The 23,727-nt window shown below is 38.2% G+C and overlaps 1 protein-coding gene across 6 annotated transcripts in view; it reads right to left on the bottom strand.

Moving 5' to 3' along the window:
• Positions 1 to 219: 219 nt before the first annotated feature.
• The window catches only part of XPA (XPA, DNA damage recognition and repair factor), a 182,921-nt gene continuing 159,413 nt past the window's right edge, over positions 220 to 23,727 (bottom strand). For 5 of the 6 annotated variants that reach the window (XM_057720167.1, XM_057720165.1, XM_057720166.1 and 2 more), the window contains 4 exons: positions 16,474 to 16,579; positions 13,229 to 13,394; positions 10,064 to 10,181; positions 220 to 475 (listed from right to left, as the gene is read on the bottom strand). In XM_057720167.1, the coding sequence (XP_057576150.1) occupies positions 327 to 475; positions 10,064 to 10,181; positions 13,229 to 13,394; positions 16,474 to 16,579 (539 nt within the window). In that variant the 3' untranslated portion in view covers positions 220 to 326. Of the gene's footprint in view, positions 476 to 5,973; positions 6,214 to 10,063; positions 10,182 to 13,228; positions 13,395 to 16,473; positions 16,580 to 23,727 lie in introns of all 6 variants that reach the window. The other variant, XR_009051178.1, reaches the window with a different exon arrangement.

Raw genomic sequence — 23,727 nt, 5'->3', positions numbered from 1 at the left:
AAGCTCTTCCTCCTACCCCAATCTATAGAGGGTTTGCTTTGGTTGCTTATTTCTCAATTTTAGCTCTAACCTAACACTTTTGAACCCATTCTATTGCTCAGCTCCCATCCCTACTGTAGAAAAAACAGTCACAGACCCAGTATTTTTGCTCACAACCAGACCTGCTGGACCTTAACTGAACCTTGCTCTTAAGTTGTAACATACATAGTTATTGAAGCATTATTTATACAAGTGTTTCATTCATCTATGAAGACTTTACATTTTGGTGAATTTTGAACAGGACCAATCTAAAACTTCCACACTGTAAAACATCACTTAACTAAAAATCACATCTTCTCATATGTTAGCTCATGGCCACACACAGTACAAGTCTTCCGGTACATGTCATCCTCTAGGTTTTCTTCTGGTCCATACTCATGTTGATGAGCGACTGTTTCCTTTTTCCATACACTGCTTCTTACTGCTCGCCGTAACTCTAAGAAAAAAAAAGCCAGTTTTTCAGTGGTGCTATTCAGCTGAATCCAAAAATCCATCACTTTCAGCTGTGTGTATTTAAACCAAATGTGGTTTACACCTTAATTTTATAGGAAGTCAAAACTGATGATACAGATTTGGCAAACTTACTTTCTTACCTCACTCACTAGCTTGGCCTGTGAAATCATTCATGTCACTGTTGGAGTTAGTGTGAAATGGCAGGTTTAGAATGGGGTATGTGCACTAGAGGGACAGCAAAAAACCAGATTCAGAACACAAGTGAAAGAATAGGGTTCAAGCAGCTGATTACGGAAAACAAGATGTCACAGCAGCAAAGGGCAGTTGGCTGGGATGACTGAGGATAAGGATCATTTTAAGTTCCTTGTAAGTCAGAAGCTATTTCTCTAAGAGGCAATTAAAACTTCGCTTGCAAAACTAGAAAGCCAAGAACTCAGCCACTGTGCTGATGTTTTATCTTAGAAAAGCTGCTCAGCTTATTAAACTCTTTATCCTATAAGATGAAAGCAGTACTTTAGGAGACAAATTGCTTTGTAATTAATGCAGAGTACAACATAAATAAAAGAATCACTGGCTACTAAGAGCCAGAAAGAACCAGAGCTACTTTACTTCATTTTATTTTGCAGGTAGGGAAAGTGAGTGAAGATAGCATGGGAACAAAGCCAGGTCATTTATTCCAATGTTTAGAACTTTTCCCACTGCATCACGTTAAAATGTCATTTTTACAAAGAAAAGAATGCTCTGAAAAGCAACCAGGACATTCTAAAGTTCACACTGCACGTTACCTGAAAAACCAAATGCTTTGTGTTGATTAAAAATTAACTAATAACATCACAGTTTCTAGTTCACTGAATAAAAAGCAACACTAGTTGTTTTCATTTTTCTGACCAATTCTGACCAGTGGTCCACCAAGGCCAGCACTGTCTGGCAGCAGCACTACCTCAGGGGAGTATGATCGTCAGCTGCTGTGACTTCAGCCTTAAAAATCAAAGGACACCAAGTAATCATACGTATTTTTTTTAATCCAGTTTACTATAAGTATTATCAAAATACTACATCAACTTTGCATTTTCAGCCTTTACTGTATCATGAGGATAAGCAAACAAATAGGGCTATGTGTCAGGCACTGTTCTAAGCACTTTATATAAACACATTTAATGCTCACAACACTTTGTGATAAGTTCACCTATCATCCCAGTTTTACAGATGAGAACACTAAGGCACAGAGAAGTTACATACGTTGTACCTAAGGTCAAACAGGCACCGGCACAGTCTAGCTCAGGCCATGTTCTTAACCACTAAGCCATGCTGCCTTTTCATACACGTCCGGTGTGAAAAGCACTTTATCTGAGACTATTTTCAAGCTTCAGTGTATACACCTCTAGACAGTTTCCGAACTAGGGAAAAAATCATGTTCATCAAACTCTAATCTTTATTCCTATATCCTTTCATATTCTGAAGAACCCTAATTTTTCCAGACATATCTGGAATGCCCTCTACCCTTATTTTATTTTACCTTGGGATGTTTTTGAAATAAAAAATAAGTGATATGCTGACTAGAACTGCACAGATGCCTCACGGTTTCAGATAATGACAGGAAGATGTCTCCCGTTAAGTTCCAATACCTACTTTTCAACTTTGTTCTGATGTAAGGTATCCTAGCCACTTTTCCTTTACTACCCCACAAGGAAAATCTCTCTAAATCTGACTGCATCCCAGTCGCTAAGCTAACCTCTGCCCAATTTGAACATTACGTGAACTTAGGAAGAGATAAGAAAATTATTTTCTTAACACTGAAGGAATACTTAACAAAAATCTAGCTTACTAGCCATAATTGTCACAACGGAACATAAGGTTTTACACTGACTTTGTGGCTTTTCTTCCCATCCTTCAGCTAATCTATCAAGGTCTATAATGACAAGAATAAAACCATATCTTTAGCATTTACTAGACATTCCTGGAAAAAGTTGTGCTAGAAAGGAAGTACTAAAAAAATTAAAAACATAGTATGTCATTTTCTTGCCCCTCTTTCCCTGCCTGAAGCACCTGGTCCTAAAGCCCTGAGGTGGAGCAAGTGAAGTGGGCATCTGTGGTGGGGTCGCGGGAGCCCGAGATAGATAAGGAAGGCCTAGAGAGCAGGCAGCAACCACGAGGGGCGTTAGCCACATGCAGGAGCACTAATCAAATAACTATCTGTATTATGAAGGATAATGGAAATCAGAGAAGGGAGTTACAAATAAGGCAAGGGAGAAAACCAGAATAAACCCTAAAATTTTGGATTAGAACTAGATATATCAGTGTGAAGTCAAGGTTTTAATTATATATTTGTATTACAGATAGACCTAATATAGATATACATGTGTTTTGAGCTATTAAAGAGTGCCCAAGAATGAAGATGAAGACATGTCCAAAGGACACAAGAGCTAGCTTGAAGATACTCCTGTTGGTCCAAATCTGAGACAAGTTGAGCACCAAAATAATTGAGGACAGAAATGAACCAAATCCACTGAGAAGAAGAGGAATTAATGAATCCATACCAGTAATAAGCAAATGGGGGGAAGGATGCTATAGAATGCAGATTTCCAACTGCTTAAATGTGGAGTGAGCAATGAAGTTAGAAAAGAATTTTTGCAACCATCATACTAAAGACTGGTTCAGGCAAGAACCATCCACGGATGAATGCTAAATTCAGGGGGAAGTGTTGAGGAGAAGCAGGACACTTACATGACCTTACGGGGATTTTTTTTTGCTTATCGAATCAAAAATAAATATTAACATGAGGGCGGGTGGGTATCACATGCCTCCAGATGTGATGCTCTGGAAAGATCACATCATTTATGTACTATCCAACCTGAAATGAATAACCTGAATCTAACCGTCAAGAAACATCAGAAAAACCCCAAATGAAAAACATTACTGTGAAAAAGGCGGGCAGGGGAACAGAAAAGACTTCTTCAAAAATGTCAATGTCATAAACAATAAAGGCTGTGGAAATATTCCTGAATAAAGAAATTTAGAGCAACTTGGTACCTAAAGCCAATACCTGATCCTAGACTGGATTCTGTACTAGAATAAAAAACTACACAGGACATTACTGGGTCAACTAACAGAACCGGAATATGGATGACAGATTAGATAAAGATATCAACACTTTTGTAAGAGAATATTCCCATTCTTAGGAAATACACACTGTAGCATTTAGGGATAAAAAAGGGTGGCAGTGTACACAACCTACTCTTCAATGGGTCAGAAAAAATGTGTGTGCAGAGACAATACAAATGGTATAAACCATTCTTATCCTTAAGTTTGAAATCACTTCCAAATAAAAACATTTTTTTAAAAGACAGTAGCCAGATTGAAGGGGCTTCCACTGCCCAAATTTGGGCATCAATAGGAATGACAGGAATGGAGAGACGGTAACACTGACTTGAGGATAAGAATCCATGAATCCAACTGGTACTAAAAAAAAAGCTCTTCTTTCCAAAAGAAGTCAAATAATAATTATAGAAATAACAGAAAGTCACCATTTACATCCACCCTAATAATAACTGACTCAGGCAAGATTTGACCCATGTACTAAAACCACAGAGTGAAAAGTATGGAATGAGATGTTGACATAGTGCCAGAGTCACCCCACAGATTTCTTATCAGTTACAAAGGGGAAAGGGTACCTTTACAATGGAGAAATCTGGCAGACGTTGCCTTAGTTAAGCAACACCATGTGTCTCCTGAGGTGACCGACCCGAATCTAATCTTAAGGAAACAAACTGCTAAAAACCCAAGTGGAGGGACATTCCATAAAAGAGGTGGCCTGGAGTCTTCAAAAATGACAATGCCGTGGAAGAAAAGTGCTGAGGAGCTAAGAGAGACTGTGGATATGCATCACCCCTGACCGGCCCCCGCATCCAACAACTAAGAAGCTACACAGGACACTGGAACAACTGGGGAAAGACAAATAACACAGATTATCTACTGCATAACAGCATTATATTCATGTTAAGTTTATTGAGTGTGATTATTTTTTAGTAGAAAAATGTTCTTGTTTATAGTAGATAAATGCTGAAGTATTAAGTGTTAATAAGAACCACAGTGTCTGCAAGTTACTCTTAAATGGTTCAGCAAAATGTGTGTGTGTGAATGAGAGAGAAAAAAGCACATGTGGCAAAATGTCAGCATCTTGGTGAAATTAAAAATTTGTTTAAATAAAGATTAGTAAGTTTTTCACATTACTTCATTTAAACAACTTAAAATGTTGGTAAGCAGAGGTCAACTACCTACGGCGGAGAATGAGAAGAGGAGGTAGAAAGGTCAGAGACTTTAGAAGAGTGAGAAAAGGCTTGCTAGGCCTTGGGAGAGCTAAGGAAACGTTGGGGGTAGGGAGGGGCCATGCCAAGCAGCCCTGAAAGCCTAACTGAGGCTGGAGAACCGAGGAGCGGTTTACCATGTTCCAACCTCCTGGTCCCAGGGGCCTAGAATTTCGTAACAGAAAAAGCTGTGGGCTACTTTTCTTGGAAGGTTATAAAAAAGTGCATGGTAACCATCAGTCTGGATGCTGATTATCTTCAGGGACTGTTTCTATTCTTCACCCAAAGAAGTTTTCTCCTAAATCTTTGTTTCAATGAAAAATGTATTTTATACCACTCTCAAACTTGTGTTTTATCCAGCTTAATATCTTAATTTTACAAAAGATGCAGGCCTACATTCAAAGAAGCCCATGCTGCTTATGAGATAAACTAATAAAAGAACTAGCAAAGGGAAATCAGGTACTTCTAAATACCTGATGGGAGGAAGGTTTGCCATAGGGTGCCCTTTGGTAACTAGAGGGAAAAAAAAATCACAAGGAAATAAAATAACATATGAAGATCTGATCTTACTTTGTCCTCCATAAACTGAGGATAGGAAACTGTGTCCTTCAAACTATCATGAGAGAAGCCCCAAAACAGTCATAAATATAACCACGGGCCCAGAATGTAAAATGTTCACAAACTTAGAAGAAGCTCCCAAATGGGCTTTTCTTACCCACCTCTTTTGGGGGGAAAAGTGCATACCAGCAAACAATGAAGATTGTTCCTTGTTTTCAGAAGGCTAACCTCTACCATTATTAAGAGAAAGCTGAGTATAACTTTAAAGGAAAGCCTTATAGCCACCTTATTTGTGGAAAGGAGCCATGCAAACCCAAAATGTTCTGTGTATTTGCACCAAAGTTCCCATCCAATACCAAGGCCAACACATACTGCATTTTTTAAAATCTAGTTAAACTAAGTACAGTGATATCATCATATCTACTTCTGCCTTCTTGGATCTAAGAGATCTGTAACAATTTGAATGTGCTGACAAGAAAATTCTTTGTCTTTCCCCTTGTCTAAATTTATACATACACCTTATACTATCTATAATTTTATTCTCTAGTAAGATCAGTTCTTTCTCAAACTGCTAAAGTAGAAGATCATATTCTAAAAGCAGGTAAATGTAATCTCTTACCTTTCCATAAAGAAGTAAACTTTGTGTCAGCTTCCTTGTGGATCAAAATCAGAAGACCAAGAGGAACCAGGTTCCAATTTCTTTTCAACTAAAAAACTTTGGCTTGCTCTTATTCCTCTCTGTTCTGAGCCTTCTGAGCAAAGGGCACAGTAAGCTCCTTGTTTCTAATCTCTACAGTGTCTACTCCACTCTCAGCCCTTTGTGGCCTAGTCAGGAGGACAGGAACATATCCACCAACCTCTAAAGTAAATCAACAAGAAGAAGCCATAATTAAAGGAGGCATGGCACTGACCTCTGCACATTAAACACCAGAAGACAATGGAGTAATGTTGATACAACTGAGAGAGAACTCAGGTTTTCATATGCATGAGAAACAGAAAAGCATTCTTAGATTTTTTAACAGGGTCTTAGAAAATATACCGTTCTTGCAACCACTTGGAATAATTTCCTCAAAAAACATGCTTCATCCAAACAAGAAATAAACTGAATTAAAGAAGCCAGTCTTAAGAGGTCCAAGAAAAAATTCAGGGCAAATTCAAACTCTTCAAGGATGAGGAGAATCCACAGTAGTTTATCTGATGGTTAACAGCAGCAGTTTAACACAGTGAGAAAAACAGCCAATTCTCCTTGAGTCTGTAATTCTTTAAAAAAAACCTATGCGAATTGTGTAAATCTTAAAAGAAATGTTCTATTCATGATAATATTTAACAGAGATGACCATCTTAACAGAACTGTTATAGAAAAAAGCATAAAGAAATTAAACAGATGCCATAATCTTTTATTGTTAGTCGAATTATAGGAATTTAGTCCCCTTTAGATGACATCTTGACCAAACTAGAGAAACACTATCCAAGTAAACTTACATAGTCCCTCTTTTTAAAATATTTCACCACTTTGAAGGTATTTATAAGCTTCTAATTCCTTTATCCATATATTATTGTCTACACCAGGAAAGTGGTTTAAGGAGGCAGCGGAAAGGGAAGAGCTGCGGTGATTCAGGGAGCTGCAGTTAACAAAAACCCTAGGCTGATATGTGATTAGTTTATAAATATGCCCTCCTCTTTCACATCCCTTAAGGTGCCTTCTGTTACCTTATCCCTCAAGGCTTTCCTTGATGTTGGAAGAGAGAAAGGGTTGGGGTAAAACATGGAAGAAATTAAAGGACCAAATTCAAAAGAAGTCTTTCCAGATCCTCTCAATTGGCCCTTGCAGGTATTTTGGAAGACGGTGGTACAGTAGTGGCTAATTTGGGGATGATTCTTCAATGAAATACTCTTACATGGCATAGTTTGCTATAGGAAACCTCTCTACAAAGCCATTTCCTCTCATTCAGGAAATATGTTAAGTAACTATAATTTATATAAAGATGTATATAATACAGGATGTTTATCATGGAGTTATCTGTCTTGATAAACTTTTTTTAATTAAACTTTGATTTTTATTCTTTACTGTTAAGTTGATCAATTTTATATATCAAAATTCTCATTTGTAATGAAAATTAAGAAAGTTGAATTAGAATACTTAACTATTGTTCCCTTCCTGTAATTAAAGAATAAAGTAATAATTGACAAATATTTGAACATTTACACCCAAGTCCAAGGATATATAAGTGGATCTTTTACCTGCCTCCATTATGTAATATCTATGGGGAAAAAAATAAAACTTTTCTCTAAAGAGTATCCTTCTACAGCAACACATGCAAAACTGCCATATTCTTAAAACAGGTACATAATATCCCACAGTAATAAGTAATACTACAATCTAGGGGATGTCACTCCGCCCCAGTTCTCATCTAAGCAACTAATATGTAATCTCTCACTGATTCCTTACAAAAACTTTTATAAGGTAGGTGGCATTATCATCATTTTTATAGTTGAAGAAACCGAGATACAGAGATTAAGGATTGAGAAACTTTTTTTTAATGGGGGGTACAGGTGTTTTACAATGTTGTGTTACTTTCTACTGTATAGCGAAGAGCATTGATAAACTTTTGATAAACTTCATAAATGTCCAACAGTGCTTCTATGTTTACCAAAAAAGTTTTTGCAGAGCCTATGCATAGAAAAGAACTGGAAAGACAGACATTAAACTGTTACTGATGATTGTCTCTGGGTAGTATAGTTATGGGATAGAAGTTCTTTGTAGTTTTCTAACTTCTCTGCACTGCACATGAATTACTCTTGTACTGAAAAGGGGGAAAGAATTCCCTTACAATAAGAAGGAACAAGGTAGGCTTACATTGAATTTTTTTTTTCTCTTTTGTTTTTAAGACACCTGAACTATCTTCATTCACCCTCCAAAACCTCTTCTAAATCCTAAAAACATAAGCAAAATTAGTCATTATGTCTAAGATACTCATTTTATTTTTTTTTTATTTTTTATTATTTTTTGGGGGGGTACACCAGGTTCAATCATCTGTTTTTATACACATATACCCATATTCCCTCCCTTCCTTCACTCCCCCCACCTCGAGTCCCCCCCACCCTCCCCGCCCCAGTCCTCTAAGGCATCTTCCATCCTCGAGTTGGACTCCCTTTGTTATACAACAACTTCCCACTGACTATTTTACAGTTGGTAGTATATATATGTCTGTGCTACTCTCTCGCTTCGTCTCAGTTTCCCCTTCACCCCCCGCCCCCTCCCATACCTCGAGTTCTCCAGTCCATTCTCTGTATCTGCATCCTTGTTCTTGTCACTGAGTTCATCAGTACCATTTTTAGATTCCGTATATGTGAGTTAGCATACAATATTTGTCCTTCTCTTTCTGACTTACTTCACTCTGTATGACAGATTGTAGTTCTATCCACCTCATTACATATAGCTCCATCTCATCCCTTTTTATAGCTGAGTGATATTCCATTGTATATATATGCCACATCTTCTGTTAAGATACTCATTTTATATAGGGACTTGGGGGGGGGGAGTCAAGGAAGGGAGGGAATACAGGGATATGTGTATAAAAACAGATGATTGAACCTGGTGTACCCCCAAAAAAATTAAAAAAAAATAAAAATAAAAAAAAAAAGAGCAAAAAAAAAAAAAAAGATACTCATTTTAAATGGACCCATTTAGTGTACACATAACCCTGTATCACACAGAATCTGTGCTATCTGTTTACACTTGACACCACACTGGGGCTCTACAATCACTGTAGGAAGAGCATTTATGCCTACTTTTTAACTCTTTAGGGATTCTGTGACACAGCAGAAAGGGCCCCTCGTGCTCCTATCACACCCTATGTTCACCACCATCACAGTGCTTATCACCCTCTGTTATGACTAAGTGTACCAGTCTTTCTCTCTGACATGTTGACTCCAGCATTTGTGTGAGCACAGTGCCTGGAACATAGCTGACACTTAGTAATTGTTGGATACACAGACGGACAGAAGGATGCACAGACAGACTTCAGCACAAATGCATACATGGATGGATACGTGGAGAAATAAATACTGAGACAGATGGACAAAGGAATGGATAGTCACGTGGACAGACAGATGTACGGATAGAGGACTGAATGTACCAATACAGACGTTTGGTCATGAAATCCTGGCTCCAGTCCAGACTCTCTAGCAACTATGTAACAAGTCACTCTATCTTTCCAGGTTTTTTATTCACATATAAAATAAAAGTGATTAGACTATCTGACATCAGAAGGTTCCTTCTAGCTGCTCAATTAGATGACTGAAACTTAGGCATTATTTTTTCATTTAAGCAATTAGAGAGGTCTGCTGGTGGAAATCTTCACTCTTGATGAAACCCTGTAGGTCATATTTAAGGTTGAACTGATGCCAAATCCTTAACCAGGGGCACATCCCTGATCCTACCACCATTCCTATACAAAAACATGATTCACTTTAAGATGAGGGCTTACATGCTTTTTTAGAATTGCAGTACTGTGAGGTTTGGACTAAGAGTCTCAAACACCAACCTACCGAGAGCAAATTTTAAGTCTTTTGTTCTTCAATTTATGGGAAAAAAAACCATTCCAATCTAATGGTGACATTTTACCTTTAAACTGGAAGAACTTAGCTAAAGGCTTTTTGCAAAGCAACAGAGCACAGTCCTTCATGATATAAATGTAGCCACTTACCTTTGACTTTTTTATCAAATTTCTTCTGTTTCATTTTTTCCCGGTTTTTCTGTCGAACTTCCTTTGCTTCTTCTAATGCTTCCTGACTACCCCAAACTTCAAGAGACCTCTTCACAATCTGAAATACAGAATCCATAAATTAGTTGTGATTCATTGTTATAAAACAGTTATAAATTATTAAGTCCAAAGGTGCCAAAGAATGATCTAACTCAAGTGCAATTTCATAAATATTTATTTGAAATTTAAAAGATTTTAAATATGATAAGAAACAACTCTACTATCTCTGTCTAAACCTATGAAACTCTCAGTGATTGTATGATGAGTTAGATTACGTATTTGTAAAGCACAATAAAACCAGGTATGCCTGTATAAATAGAAAAGCTGTCCCCTGACTGCAATCATTTCTCTGCTTTGTTTTCACGTGAATCAAGAGAACTACACGTAGTCAGTGGGTCTGATAAGTTTTGGCAGGATCACCAAAAGAATGTGCTGACCAATTAACCACATCAGATCTAAATATGAGGTCATCTCCAGAAATCTCCCATCACAGGAAATCACTACTACTCTTCTCCTGAATCAATAACAGTTTCCATCCACTTGACTAATTTCTGATCTTCAAAATATGAATTTTATTTAAAAACTTTGGTAGCTGAATGGTCTAAAAAGTCTTTATGCTAGTTTAAAAACCTTGGAATATATATATGGTTGGCCAAAAGGTTCATTCGGTTTTTTTCTGTAAGATGGCTCTAGTAGCACTTAGTTGTCTTTAACTTCATTTCAAACAATTTTGTTAGATTGTATGTGACAACTGTCATATCAGTGTGCATATAAAAAGACATCAAAATTGGTGAATTTTTGTGTAGCCATTTTAATACTGAAGTTGGAAGGAAAAAGGCAACATTTTCGACATATTATGCTTTGTTATTTTAAGAAAGGTTAAAACACAACCGAAACGCAAAAAAAGATTTGTGCAGTGTATGGAGAAGGTGCTGTGACTGATCAAACGTGTCAAAAACGGTTTGCAAAGATTCATGCTAGAGATTTCTCACTGGACAATGCTCCACGGTCAGGTAGAGCAGTTGAAGTTGATAGCCATCAAATCGAGACATTAACTGAGAACAATCAACATTATATACCATGCAGGAGATAGCCGACATACTCAAATATCAAAATCAAGTGTTGAAAATCATTTGTACCAGCTTGGTTACGTTCATAGCTTTGATACTGTGGTTCCATGTAAGTTAAGCAGAAAAAAACCTTCTTGACCATACTTTCGCATGCAATTCTCTACTTAAACATAATGAAAACATTCTATTTTTAAAACAAATTGTGATGGGCGACAAAATGTGGATACTGTACAATAATGTGGAACGGAAGAGATCGTGGGGGAAGTGAAATGAACCACCAACAACCACACCAAAGGCTGGTCTTCAGCCAAAGAAGGTGATGTTGTATATATGGTGGGACTGCAAGGGAGTCCTCTATTATGAGCTCCTCCTGGAAAACCAAACGATTAATTCCAACAAGTACTGCTCCCAATTAGACCAAATGAAAGCAGCACTCGATGAAAAGAGTCCAGAATTAGTCAACAGAAAACGCATAATCTTCCATCAGGATAACGCAAGACTGCATGCTTCTTTGATGACCAGGCAAAAACCATTACAGCTTGGCTGGGAAGTTCTGATTCATCCACTATATTCACCAGACATTGCACCTTTGAATTTCCATTTATTTTGGTCTTTACAAAATTGTCTTGATAGAAAAAATTTCAATTTCCTGGAAGACTGTAAAAGGCACCTGGAACAGTTCTTTGCTCAAAAAGATAAAAAGTTTTGGGAAGATGGAATTATGAAGTTGCCTGAAAAATGGCAGAAGGCAGTGGAACAAAAGGGTGAATACACTGTTCAATAAAGTTCTTGGTGAAAATGAAAAACATGTCTTTTATTTTTACTTAAAAACCGAAGGCACTTTTTGGCCAACCCAATATAAGATGTTGAGTCAAAAATTATCCACACTCCTGCAGAACTTACAGAAGTTTTAATATAACTGGAGTGTGGATAACTTTTGACTCACCCGAATATATGTACTCTTTATTATATATATACATATATATACTCTTTATAATATTTATTTACATTTAGGGAAATAATATACACACTGAAAATTATGCTTGGGATATCTCTCACAATATGTTAAGGGGACCAAAATATCAATCAATAAAGCCAAACTGAAATTTCTTAGCATCAAGTGATATACTGTTATTTCATAAATTATAAAACATCACATTTTCTACAATTTAACATCCCTGAAAATGCTGGATCACTCATGTACTTAATGGTACTTTAACAACCCTGAGTCAAAAAGTGGTTCAGAAGAATTGGACTCTGAAGGTAAGGAAGTTTAGGAATACCTTAATAAATCTGTGGTACTTGCATTTTCCTTTTTATGTACACACAAGCATGATTTAGAAGACAAAAAAACCTATACTAAGTCTAACGGCACTCTTTCAGTAAAATAAAAGCACCAAGTGATAAGACAGCATTGGGTCAGTTTAATTAGCAGCATTTTTTCATTTTTAATGTTACATAAAATAATGGCGAATCTTTTAAACAACAGTGTCTTACGTTCAATGAAAATTCAGTATATGTTTGGTTTTACAATGTGCCTTCTTTATCAAAAGATACTAGGATTTTCTAGTATATTCCAATCAAAATGTCCTCTAAAGCAATGCCTCCCAATATTTTTTATATAATGGCACAAAAATAATATTATGATATTTGTATCATTCTGGGGTAGATACAAGGAAGTTGTTAGATTTTAGGCATTTGTGAAATTCCTAAATTTTTTTTTTTTTTATGATTTTATCTAGGGGATAGGTAGACAAGGGAAACATGGGCTGACGCCTATTTCAAGCTTTTTTATTTCCAAATTGTACTCCTAACAACACCCAACAGTAATACATTTGCTCCAAAGTGCCACATCAAAAAGCATAAGTAAACATGTTACTAAATGTCATTATGTATGACTATGACTCATGCAAAACAGAAAAATGAAAAGGATCTTTTTAACTCTCTGTAGGTAAAAACTAAACTAATGATAACCAGTTCATTGTTAAAACTTCATCTGACCAAGGATTTAAAATGACGGAATATATTTATCAGAGACCTGTAATTTTAAGTAGAGTTTCATATCACCCCACTGTGCATGATGAGGATTCTTCTTCACAATAAATTTAAGAGCTGGTTCTCTTTTTTCTAAATCACAATCTTTCAGAAGGTATTCTTCTTTTGCTTCTGTTTTAGTTATAAGCTTGTGTTTATCATCAGCATCTCTGAAAACAGATTAAGTCCATTATATAGTTATTTTAAATAAATTAAATTTTCAAATAGCCCCAAAACCTAGGGGCACACATGCCAAAGAAACATATAAAATACTTTTTCCTGAAACTTGCATGATCAAATTAGCAGCATACAAATTCCAACAGAAAAATACTTTCTTTTACTAGTTCAGAGAAGCTATTTATATTAGCAGCAGACCCATGTTATTTAACATTTTAAGAATTTCTTCTTACTTATTTAAAGTCCATCTTTTCCACAAAGTATTTAAAATGACTTGCATGAGTACAGCAAATACAAATGAGAACTAAGACTCAATGAGTAAGAAAATATAAAGCTTAAAGTCAGGATGGGCAGGATATAAGGAATATAAATATGCAAGGTTCAACTGCACCAAGCACAGCTGAGTTTCCAAGTAGCTCTGAGCTTTTTCAAAGCCCAGGTAAAAATGAAGACAAAGGCAATTACATAGCTCTTCTCATTCATTTGTTCTCCATCTACATGCTAGGTGTTGTTCGAGACACTAGGAATAGAGCAAAGAATAAAACAAAGCCTTGTTTTCATGAAACTTACATTATAGTTAGGAGAAGACAGTCAATAAGCAAACATAATGACAGATAAAAGTGCTATAAGGGTACATAAAGCATGGCAAAGTAACAGAAATTTTCAGAGAGAATGGGTAACCAGAGAGGGCCACTGATGAGGGAACATTTAGCAGAGCCCTTAAGAAGTCAGAAAACATTCTGAAGAGCTAGAGAAAGAACATTCTAGCAAAAAGAAGAGCAACCGCAAAGACTCTAGGACAGGAATGTGCTTTGCAGCAAGCAAAGCAGACCAGTGTGACCAGAATGCTTCAAGTAAGTGATCGTGAGGAGTGATGGGAGACAAAGTCAGAGACAGACAGGGGTCTTGTAAGCAATGGTGAAGACAATTTTATTCTAAATGGATTAGAAACCATTAAAGAGTTTTGAGTAAAATGCTAAATGGAGAAAAGACTAATGGTGCAAAAGTAGGGGAAGCGGGCAGTTATAAGACTACTACTGCAGTGGTCCAGGCAAGAGATGATAGGGCCCAGTCTAAGGCAGTAACGGTACAGAGGATGACAAATGGATGGATTCAGGATATGGTTTAAACATAGACCCAAATAGATCTGGAATTAAACATGGGATAAACAGCCAATGAATGAAGTTGGCCTCTACTGAAATGGTGAACACTGAAAAGAAGGTATCGGACAGGTGGGGGGGGGGTTATAATTGGGAATAACTTTATATAAACCAAAGGAGGGGACAGGTAAACTACACTGTACCGACGGTGAGTCAAAAATGATCTGCACTCTGGGTGTAGAATTTATTTTAATTAACTTTTAGAAAAAGACAAATACATCATTTTTCGAAAAAATCTCCTTGCTTTTCAATACACTCTGTCCATCTGTCAACAAGCTCTCATATTCCCTCATTAAAAAATGTTTTAGGCTGAGCTGTGAGCCACGAATGCACCGCTATCTTCACTTCTTCATCAGCAGTGAATCTCTGTCCTCGTAGGGATGCTTTCAGGGGACCAAACAGGTGAAAGTCCAATGTGGCAAGGTCAGGACTACAGGTTACCTTCTTTGCAACAAAACACTTTCTCCATATTGCGCACAAAGTCTTTGATAAATAACGGTACCAGGTACACCCTCAGACCACAAAAAAAAGGATCACTGCACACTGCTCTTCTTTTATGCAAATCTCAAGTGGGGCATCCATTTCTGCTCACATCACAGTTACAAATGAACTGATGTAACACACTCACACCTGCAGAGCAGTGACTGGGGAGACAGTAGCCTTGAACAGAAAGCGCTGATAAGACAGTGCGGCCAACAGAAGTTTTAATATAACTAGAGTACAGATAATTTTTGACTCACCCTTGTACTAATTCTGTAATTGTTGAAGATGCTGAAAAAACAGATTACAGGGTTATATTCCTATGTTTAAATTTCAAAAGTAATTTTCTTCCCAGACTACTACATAACGTTCTTTAAATTGATAATTAGTTGCTTCTATTTTCTCACGGAAATAAGGTTATGTGTGATAATTTAGTTCCCGAACACTATCTGTACCTTAAGGAGAGTGATAACACTGTGGACCTTAACCACTGTGTGCATCAACGACACTGTTATGTCACTGGGAATACAGTTTATAATTCCAATGGGTACCAGAACATTTCGCATCACAGATCTTATCACGAGGCCTGAAACATCTCCCATTCTGTCTCCTGAGGATACTACTTAGCAACCAGTCAATGGTGATGGCTCTCAATGTCTTCGGCAGGGACTCTGAAAGAGCAGGTCCACTAGGTGTGTGAGCAGTTGCTCTGGGACTGTACATACAAGAAGTGGGGACAGGGAACAGAGAAGAGGGCTAAGTAAGAATCCAAGGTGGGATCTTCAGGTGTAAAGACACCAACACAGGATTTGGCTGAGGTAAGCAGCAGGGACAGGAGAACCAAGTGGAGTGAGGAATATTCTGCAGTGATATAAAAAGAGATAAAGGCTAGCAGAAGAAAAAGAATGACAGAAGCATGTGATTTTTTTCCTCATCTAATCTCTTCCCTGCCAATTAAGGAGAGCAGAAAATTAATGGAAAGGTGTTCTGAGTACCAGGAGAGTGGCTGGAGGGGTTATACTTCCCTCCTCTCATTGAAGGTGCCAGTCCTCTGACCAAGGTATCAACACACAGTGGTCAAAAAAGAAAAAAAAAAGAAAGAAAGAAAGGGATGCTTAGGGGCTGGGGGGAGAGAAGGGTTAGGAACCTACTATTGAGAGAGAGTTAAGGCCTGCCCCTCTGCCCACGCCCCATATATCTATGGTAGAACCAGGGGCATCTTTCCTATTTATGTGGTGTAACTTTGATAAGCACATTCTTCCTGTATTTCTTCAGCAAATGGAAAACAGAAATTTTAGGAAACTTGCAACACAAAAAACATAATTACTAAGAAAATATTAAATCCAAATGGATCTAATTATTGTTTGGTCCTAAACCTACATGCAAACATTAAATTTTAGTAATTTATAACATGCTCTGAAATAAAAATTACCTGCAATTATCACAAGTTGCCAAATCAAAGTGGTTCATAAGATAAGAATCCATAAATTCTTTACCACATTCTTCACATATAACGTAATCAAATTCCATAACAGGTCCTAAAGAAAGGAACATTGAACCTTTAAGTTTCCTTCTTTTGGGATGAGAACACAGTTTCCTCTATTTTATTAGCTTACCACATGTATTTTACGCCTGATATAAATATATTTCTGTTAAAGACAACATAAAACCTTAAGTAATCTTACATTTACCTGAAATAAATTTAAAAGGAAATAATATAAAGGAAAAAATTATCAACTTATCCAGTACTTTTTAACTCAAACCACAGTAGGATACTTGTATTACTTTTGTATTGCTGCTATAACAAGTTACCACAAACTTACTGGCTAAAATAACACAAGTTCATTTTCTCACAGATCTGTAGTTCATATGTCTGACACAGGTCTCAGTGGGCTAAAGTCAAGGTGTTGGCAGGGTTGCACTCCTTTCTGGAGGTTTTGGGGGGGGCAATCTATTATCCTGCCATTTCCAGCTTCTAGAGGCCACCTGCATTCCTTGACTCATGACTCCCTTTCTCCATCTTCAAAGCCAGCAACTTGTATCACTATGGCTTCTTCCATAATAACACACACTCCTGAGACTGGTTCCAGATGGTGGAGTAGAAGGACATGCGCTCACTCCCTCTTGCAAGAGCACCAGAATCACAGCTAACTGCTGAACAATCATCGACAGGAAGACACTGAAACTCGCCAAAAAAGACTCCCCACATCCAGAGACGAAGGAGAAGCCGCAATGAGGTGGCAGGAGGGGCGCAATCGCAACAAAATCAAATCCCACAACCACTGGGTGGGCGACTCACAAACTGGAGAACAGTTACACCACAGAAGTCCACCCACTCAAGTGAGGGTTCTGAGCCCCACCTCAGGCTTCCCAGTCTGGGGGTCCGGCAACGGGAGCAGGGATCCCCAAAGAATCAGACTTTGAAAGCCAGCAGGATCTGACTGCAGGATATCCCACAGGACTGGAAGAAACAGAGACTCCACTCTTGGAGGGCACACACAAAGTAGTGTGCGTATCAGGACCTGGGGGGAAAGAGCAGTGACCCCAATGGAGACTGAACCACACCTATCTGCTAGTGTTGGAGGGTCTCCTGCAGAGACAGGGGGTGGCTGTGGCTGTGGCTCACAGCGGGGACAAGAACACTGGCAGCAGAAGTTCTGGGAAGGACTCATTCATGTGAACCCTCCTAAAGTCCACCATTAGCCCTGCCAAAGAGCCTGTAAGCTCCAGTGCTGGGTTGCCTCAAGCCAAACAACCAACAGGGAGGGAACTCAGCCCCACCCATTAGCAGACAAGCAAATTAAGGTTTTAAAGTGTTACTGAGCTCTGCCCACCAGAGCAACACCCAGCTCTACCCACCACCAGTCCCTCCCATCAGGATGCGTGCACAACCCTCTTAGATAGCCTCATACACCAAAGGGCAGACAGCAGTAGCAAGAAGAACTATAATCCTGCAGAACAAAAACCACAACCACAGAAAGACAGACAAAATGAAAAGGCAGAGGACTTTGTACCAGATGAAGGAACAAGCTAAAACCCCAGAAAAACAACTAAATGAAGTGGAGATAGGCACCTTTGCAGAAAAAGAATTCAGAATAATGACAGTGAAGATGATCCAGGACCCCGGAAAAAGACTGGATGCAAAGTTCAAAAAGATGCAAGAAATGTTTAACAAAGACCTAGGAGAATTAAAGAACAGAGATAAGCAACACAATAACTGAAATGAAAAATACACTAGAAGGAACCAATAGCAGATTAACTGAGGCAGAAGGGCGATTAAGTGACCTGGAAGACAGTATGGTGGAAATCACTGCCACAGAACAAAGAAAAAAGAATGAAAAGAAATGAAGACAGCCTAAGAGACCTCTGGGACAACATTAAATGCACCAACATTCATATTACAGGAGTCCCAGAAGGAGAAGAGAGAGAGAAAGGACCCAAGAAAATATTTGAAGAGATTATAGTCAAAAACTTCCCTAACATGGGAAAGGAAATAGCCACCCAAGTCCAGGAAGTGCAGAGAATCTCAGGCAGGATAAACCCAAGGAGAAACACACCAAGACACATAGTAGTCAAAATGACAAAAACTTAAAGAAAAATTATTAAAAGCAACAAGGGAAAAACAACAAATAACATACAAGAGAATTCCCATAAGGTTAACAGCTAATTTCTCACAGAAACTCTGCAAGCCAGAAGGGAATGGCACAATATATTTAAAGTGATGAAAGTGAAGAACCTACAACCAAGAATACCCTACCCAGCAAGGATCTCATTCAGATTCCCCAGACAACAGAAGCTAAGAGAATTCAGCACCACCAAACCAGCCCTACAACAAATGCTAAAAGAACTTCTCCAAGTGGGAAACACAAGAGAAGAAAAGGACCTACAAAATCAAACCCAAGACAATTAAGAAAATGGTAATAGGAACATACATATCGATAATTACCTTGAATGTAAATGGGTTAAATGCTCCAACCAAAAGACGCAGACTGGCTGAATGGATACAAAAACAAGACCCATATATATCCTGTCTACAAGAGACCCACCTCAGACCTAGGGACACATACAGACTGAAAGTGAGGGGATGGAAAAAGATATTCCACGCAAATGGAAATCAAAAGAAAGCTGGAGTAGCAATACTCATATCTGATAAAATAAACATTAAAATAAAGAAATGTTGCAAGAGACAAGGAAGGACACTACATAATGATAAAGGGATCAATCCAAGAAGAAAATATAACAATTATAAATATATGTGCACCCAATATAGGAGCACCTCAATGCATAAGGCAAATGCTAACAACTATAAAAGAGGAAATCAACAGTCACATAACCACACCCACCCCTATCTCTTCTACTCTTAAGGAACATTGTGATTACACTGGGCCCAGCTGGATAACCCAGAATAATCTCCCCCTCTCAAGGTCTTTAACCTTAATCATATCTGCAAAGTCCCCTTTTGCTCTGTAAGGTAATAAATTCATAGGTTCCAGGATGATTACGACATGGACATCTTTGGGGGCCATTATTCGGCCTACCACAGTACTGTTGAGAGTACAAAGATTAGTCTCAAGGTAGGAGGGAGGTGGGGGAGCTGCTTACAGATAAGGGAGACAGACACTAACATATAACACAGAAAAGAGCAGTAAAGAGCAAGACAACAGTAGAAGAGAGACAATACAGAACTCACTTGCAAATGGGAAACTTTTTCTTTCCCTCCATTCCATCCCCTACCAACAGAGTAAACAGCTTCCTCTTCATCTGTCTCAACCACTACATTGGAAATCTCTTGAGGGCAGAGATTGTATTTAGCTATACATCCTCAATACCCAGCACAGAAACTACTCTAGGTAGGCTACAGGAGGATTTTTTTTTTTTTTTTTTTTTTAAGATTTCAAATACCTAACTAAGGATCTTTATCCTACAGAATTATTTTTTTTTTCCTCAGCAAGTCTGAAAGCTTTACTCATAAGTTTTTAGGATCATTGCTACTGCCAAGCCTCAACTCTGAGAACTGCCACAAGTCCCAACAGGAAGACAAATGGAGTTGTCATCTGTTCATGATTTGTTCAACATATGTCTATCACTGCCTTGCCTTACCTACTTCCAACAAAAGGTCAGTCAATATTCTAGCACTCCTCAATCTCACTAATCTCCAAACTCTAACAAAAAAATCACTCTCCTTTCTGAAATATTAGAGGGGCACAGCTATAGATAAAGGGAAAAACTAAAAATACAGTCAAAGAGGTATCTTCAAAAAACTGGTTACTGGAATGCATTAGAATGGAGAGAAACTGCAGTCAGAAATAGTAATTAGGGGACTTCCCTGGTGACACAGTGGTAAAGAATCTGCCTGCCAACGCAGAGGACACAGGTTTGATCCCTGGTCTGGGAAGATCCCACATGCCTCGGAGCAACTAAGCCTGTGCGCCACAACTACTGAGCCTGTGCTCCTTCGCAACAAGAAAAGCCACCACAATGAGAAGCCTGTGCACTGCAACAAAGAGTAGCCCCCACTCACCACAGCTAGAGAAAGCCCACGTGCAGCAATGAAGACCCAATGCAGCCAACAAATAAATTTTTTTAATCAAAAAAAATACTAATTAGGAGGCTACTGCATAGTATTATTAATCAAAAACCATAAAATGTGCATATGTTTTCCTAATTTTAAAAATTTTTTATAATGGAAAATTTTAAATATACATAAAGATGATTTTTCAACTCTATCACTCCCTTTACATGTACCATTTGGAAATTGCCAGTCTATTGTAAGCAAGAGCCTTCCCCCCGTCCCGCATTCATTCATTCACTAACATATTTATTATTGACACAGGCTCACTGATTCCTACTATTTCAATGGTGTCATTAATTACTTCAGTGTTCAAACGGTCTCAAATTTGGCCCGTGGAAGCCCCTTCAAGCTGATTCTAATGCCTCTTTAACATGCTTCTATCACTTTTTGAATACATACATTTTCTGGCATTACAAGATGTTCCAAGCTCATCTTGTAGCCATCCTGCCCCAACCCTGGAATCAGCTATTTCTCCACAGGGCCCTGGCTCCTTTTAGTGGAAACATCCAAGATCTGGACACCAGCTGCGCTCATTGCTACTGAGCTACCTCTGCTTCATGGCCGTTTCTGTGGACAGAGCTAGGAAATATAGGTACATACAGACACACAAATACTCATACATGCACATGTACACTTTTTTTAATTGAGGTATAATTTACATAACATTATAATAGTTTCAGGTGTACAACATAATAATTCAACAATTGTATATATTACATAATAAAAACCACAGTAAGTCTAGTTAACATTCATCACCATACAGCAACACTTCTTATCATAACAATTTTTAAGGGGACTTCCCTGGTGGTCCAGTGGTTAAGAATCCACCTTCCAATGTAGGGGACACAGGTTCGATCCCTGGTCGGGGAACTAAAATCCCACATGCCACAGGGCAACTAAGCCTTTGTGCCTCAACTACTGAGCCTGCACACTGTAGAGCCTGTGCACCACAACTAGACAGCCCATGTGCTACAACTACTGAACCCGCACACTCTTGAGCCTGCGAACCACAACTAAAGAGCCCGCACACTCTGAAGCCCATGCACCACAACCAGAGAGCCCGCATGCTGCAACTACTGAGCCCACAGGCTCTGGAGCCTGCCGCACCACAACTAGAGAGAAGCCTGTGTGCACAAGGAAGAGCCTGCGCACTGCCAAGATAGATCCCACACACCACAACTAAGACTTGATGCAGCCAAATAAATTTTTTTTAAAAGTTAAGAAAATAAGACTCAGAGCCAAAAGAATCAGAATACTTGAAAAACAAAAGAATTTTTAAGATCTAGTCTCAGCAACTTTCAATACGTAATACAGTATTATTAACTATAGTTACCATGCTGTACGTTACTTCCCCATGACAAACTGGAAGTTTGTATCTCTTGACCCACTTCAAACATTTCACCTACATCCCTCCTCCCCACTCTGGCAACCAACAATCTGTTCTGTGAGTTTGGGAGGTTTTTGTTTTTAGATTCCACATATAAGTGAGATCATATGGTATTTATCCTTTTCTGACTTACTTCACTTAAAATAATGCCCTCAAGGTCCATCTATGTTGTCACAAATGGCAAGATTTCATTCTTTCTTATGGCTGAATAATATTCCATTGTATGTATATACCCCCTCTCTCCCCGCCCCACACACACTTTCTTTAATCATTCATCCATGAATGATTTCTTTAACCATTTAACCACACAACACTTAGATTGTTTCCATATCTGGTTACTGTACCTAATGCTGCAACAAACATGCGGGTGCATATATCTTTTCGAGTTAGTGTTTACATTTTCATTGGATAAATACCCAGAAGTTGGATTGCTGGATTATATGGTAGTTCTAATTTTTTGAGGAACTTCCATACTGATTTCCATAGTGGCTGCGCTAATTTACATTTACAAGGGTTCCTTCTGTCCACATGCTCACAAACGCTTGTTATTTTTTGTCTCTTTGGTAACTACCATTCTAACAGATGTGAGGTGATAGCTCACTGTGGTTTGATTTGCATGTCCCTGATGATCAGTGATGCTGAGCATCTTTCCATGTACATACTGGTCATCTGTACGTCTTCTCTGGAAAAATGTCTATTCAGATCATTTACTCATTTTTAAATCAGATTGTTTGGTTTTTTGCTACTGAGTTGTAGGAGTTCTTTATATATTTTGCACACTAATCCCTTAGCAGATGTACGATTTGCAAATATTTTCCCCCATTCAATTAGTGGCCTTCTCAAAGGTTTCCTTTGCTGTGCAGAAGCTTTTTAATTTAATGTAGTCCCACTTGTTTAACAATTTTGCTGGACTTCCTAGGTGGCGCAATGGTTGGGAATCTGCCTGCCAAGGCAGGGGACATGGGTTCAAGCCCTACTCTGGGAAGATTCCACATGCCACGGAGCAACTAAGCCCATGTGCCACAGCTATTAAAAAAAAAAAAAAAATTTGCTCTTGTTGCCTGTTTTTGGTGTCATATCCAAAAATATCATTGCCAAGACCGATGTCAAGGAGCTTTTCATCTGTTTTCTTCTAGGAGTTTTATGGTTTGTCTTACGTTTAAGTCTTTAATCCATTTTGAGTTATTTTGTATGATGTAAGACAGTGGCCCAGTTTCATTCTTTTACATGTGACTGTCCAGTTTTCCCAACACCATTTATTGAAAAGACTGTCCTTTCCCTATTGCATATTCTTGGCTCCTTTGTCATAAATTAACTGACCATGTATGTAGGTTTATTTCTTGGCTCTCTCTTCTGTTCCATTGATCGATGTGTCTTTTTATGCCAATACCATACTGTTTTCATTACGATGGCTTTGAAATATAATTTGAAATCAGGGAACATGAGGTCTCCAGCTCTGTTCTTCTTTCTCAAGATTGTTCTGGCCATTCAGGGTCTTTCGTGGTTCTGTGTGAATTTTAGGATTGTTTGTTCTATTTCTGTGGGAAAGTACCATTAGAATTTTGATAGGGACTGCACTGATTCTGTAGATAGCTTTAGGTACTATGGATGTTTAAACAATATTAGTTCTTCTAATCCAGGAGCACAGAATGTCTTTCCATTTATTTGTGTCTTCTTCCATTTCTTTCATCCACATCTTGTAGTTTTCAGTGTACAAGTATTTCACC

Source organism: Hippopotamus amphibius, chromosome 2 (assembly GCF_030028045.1).
Source record: "Hippopotamus amphibius kiboko isolate mHipAmp2 chromosome 2, mHipAmp2.hap2, whole genome shotgun sequence".
NCBI lineage: Eukaryota > Metazoa > Chordata > Mammalia > Artiodactyla > Hippopotamidae > Hippopotamus > Hippopotamus amphibius.
The sequence above is the reverse complement of the archived record's forward strand: the minus strand, read 5'-3'. Positions and strand labels throughout refer to the sequence as shown.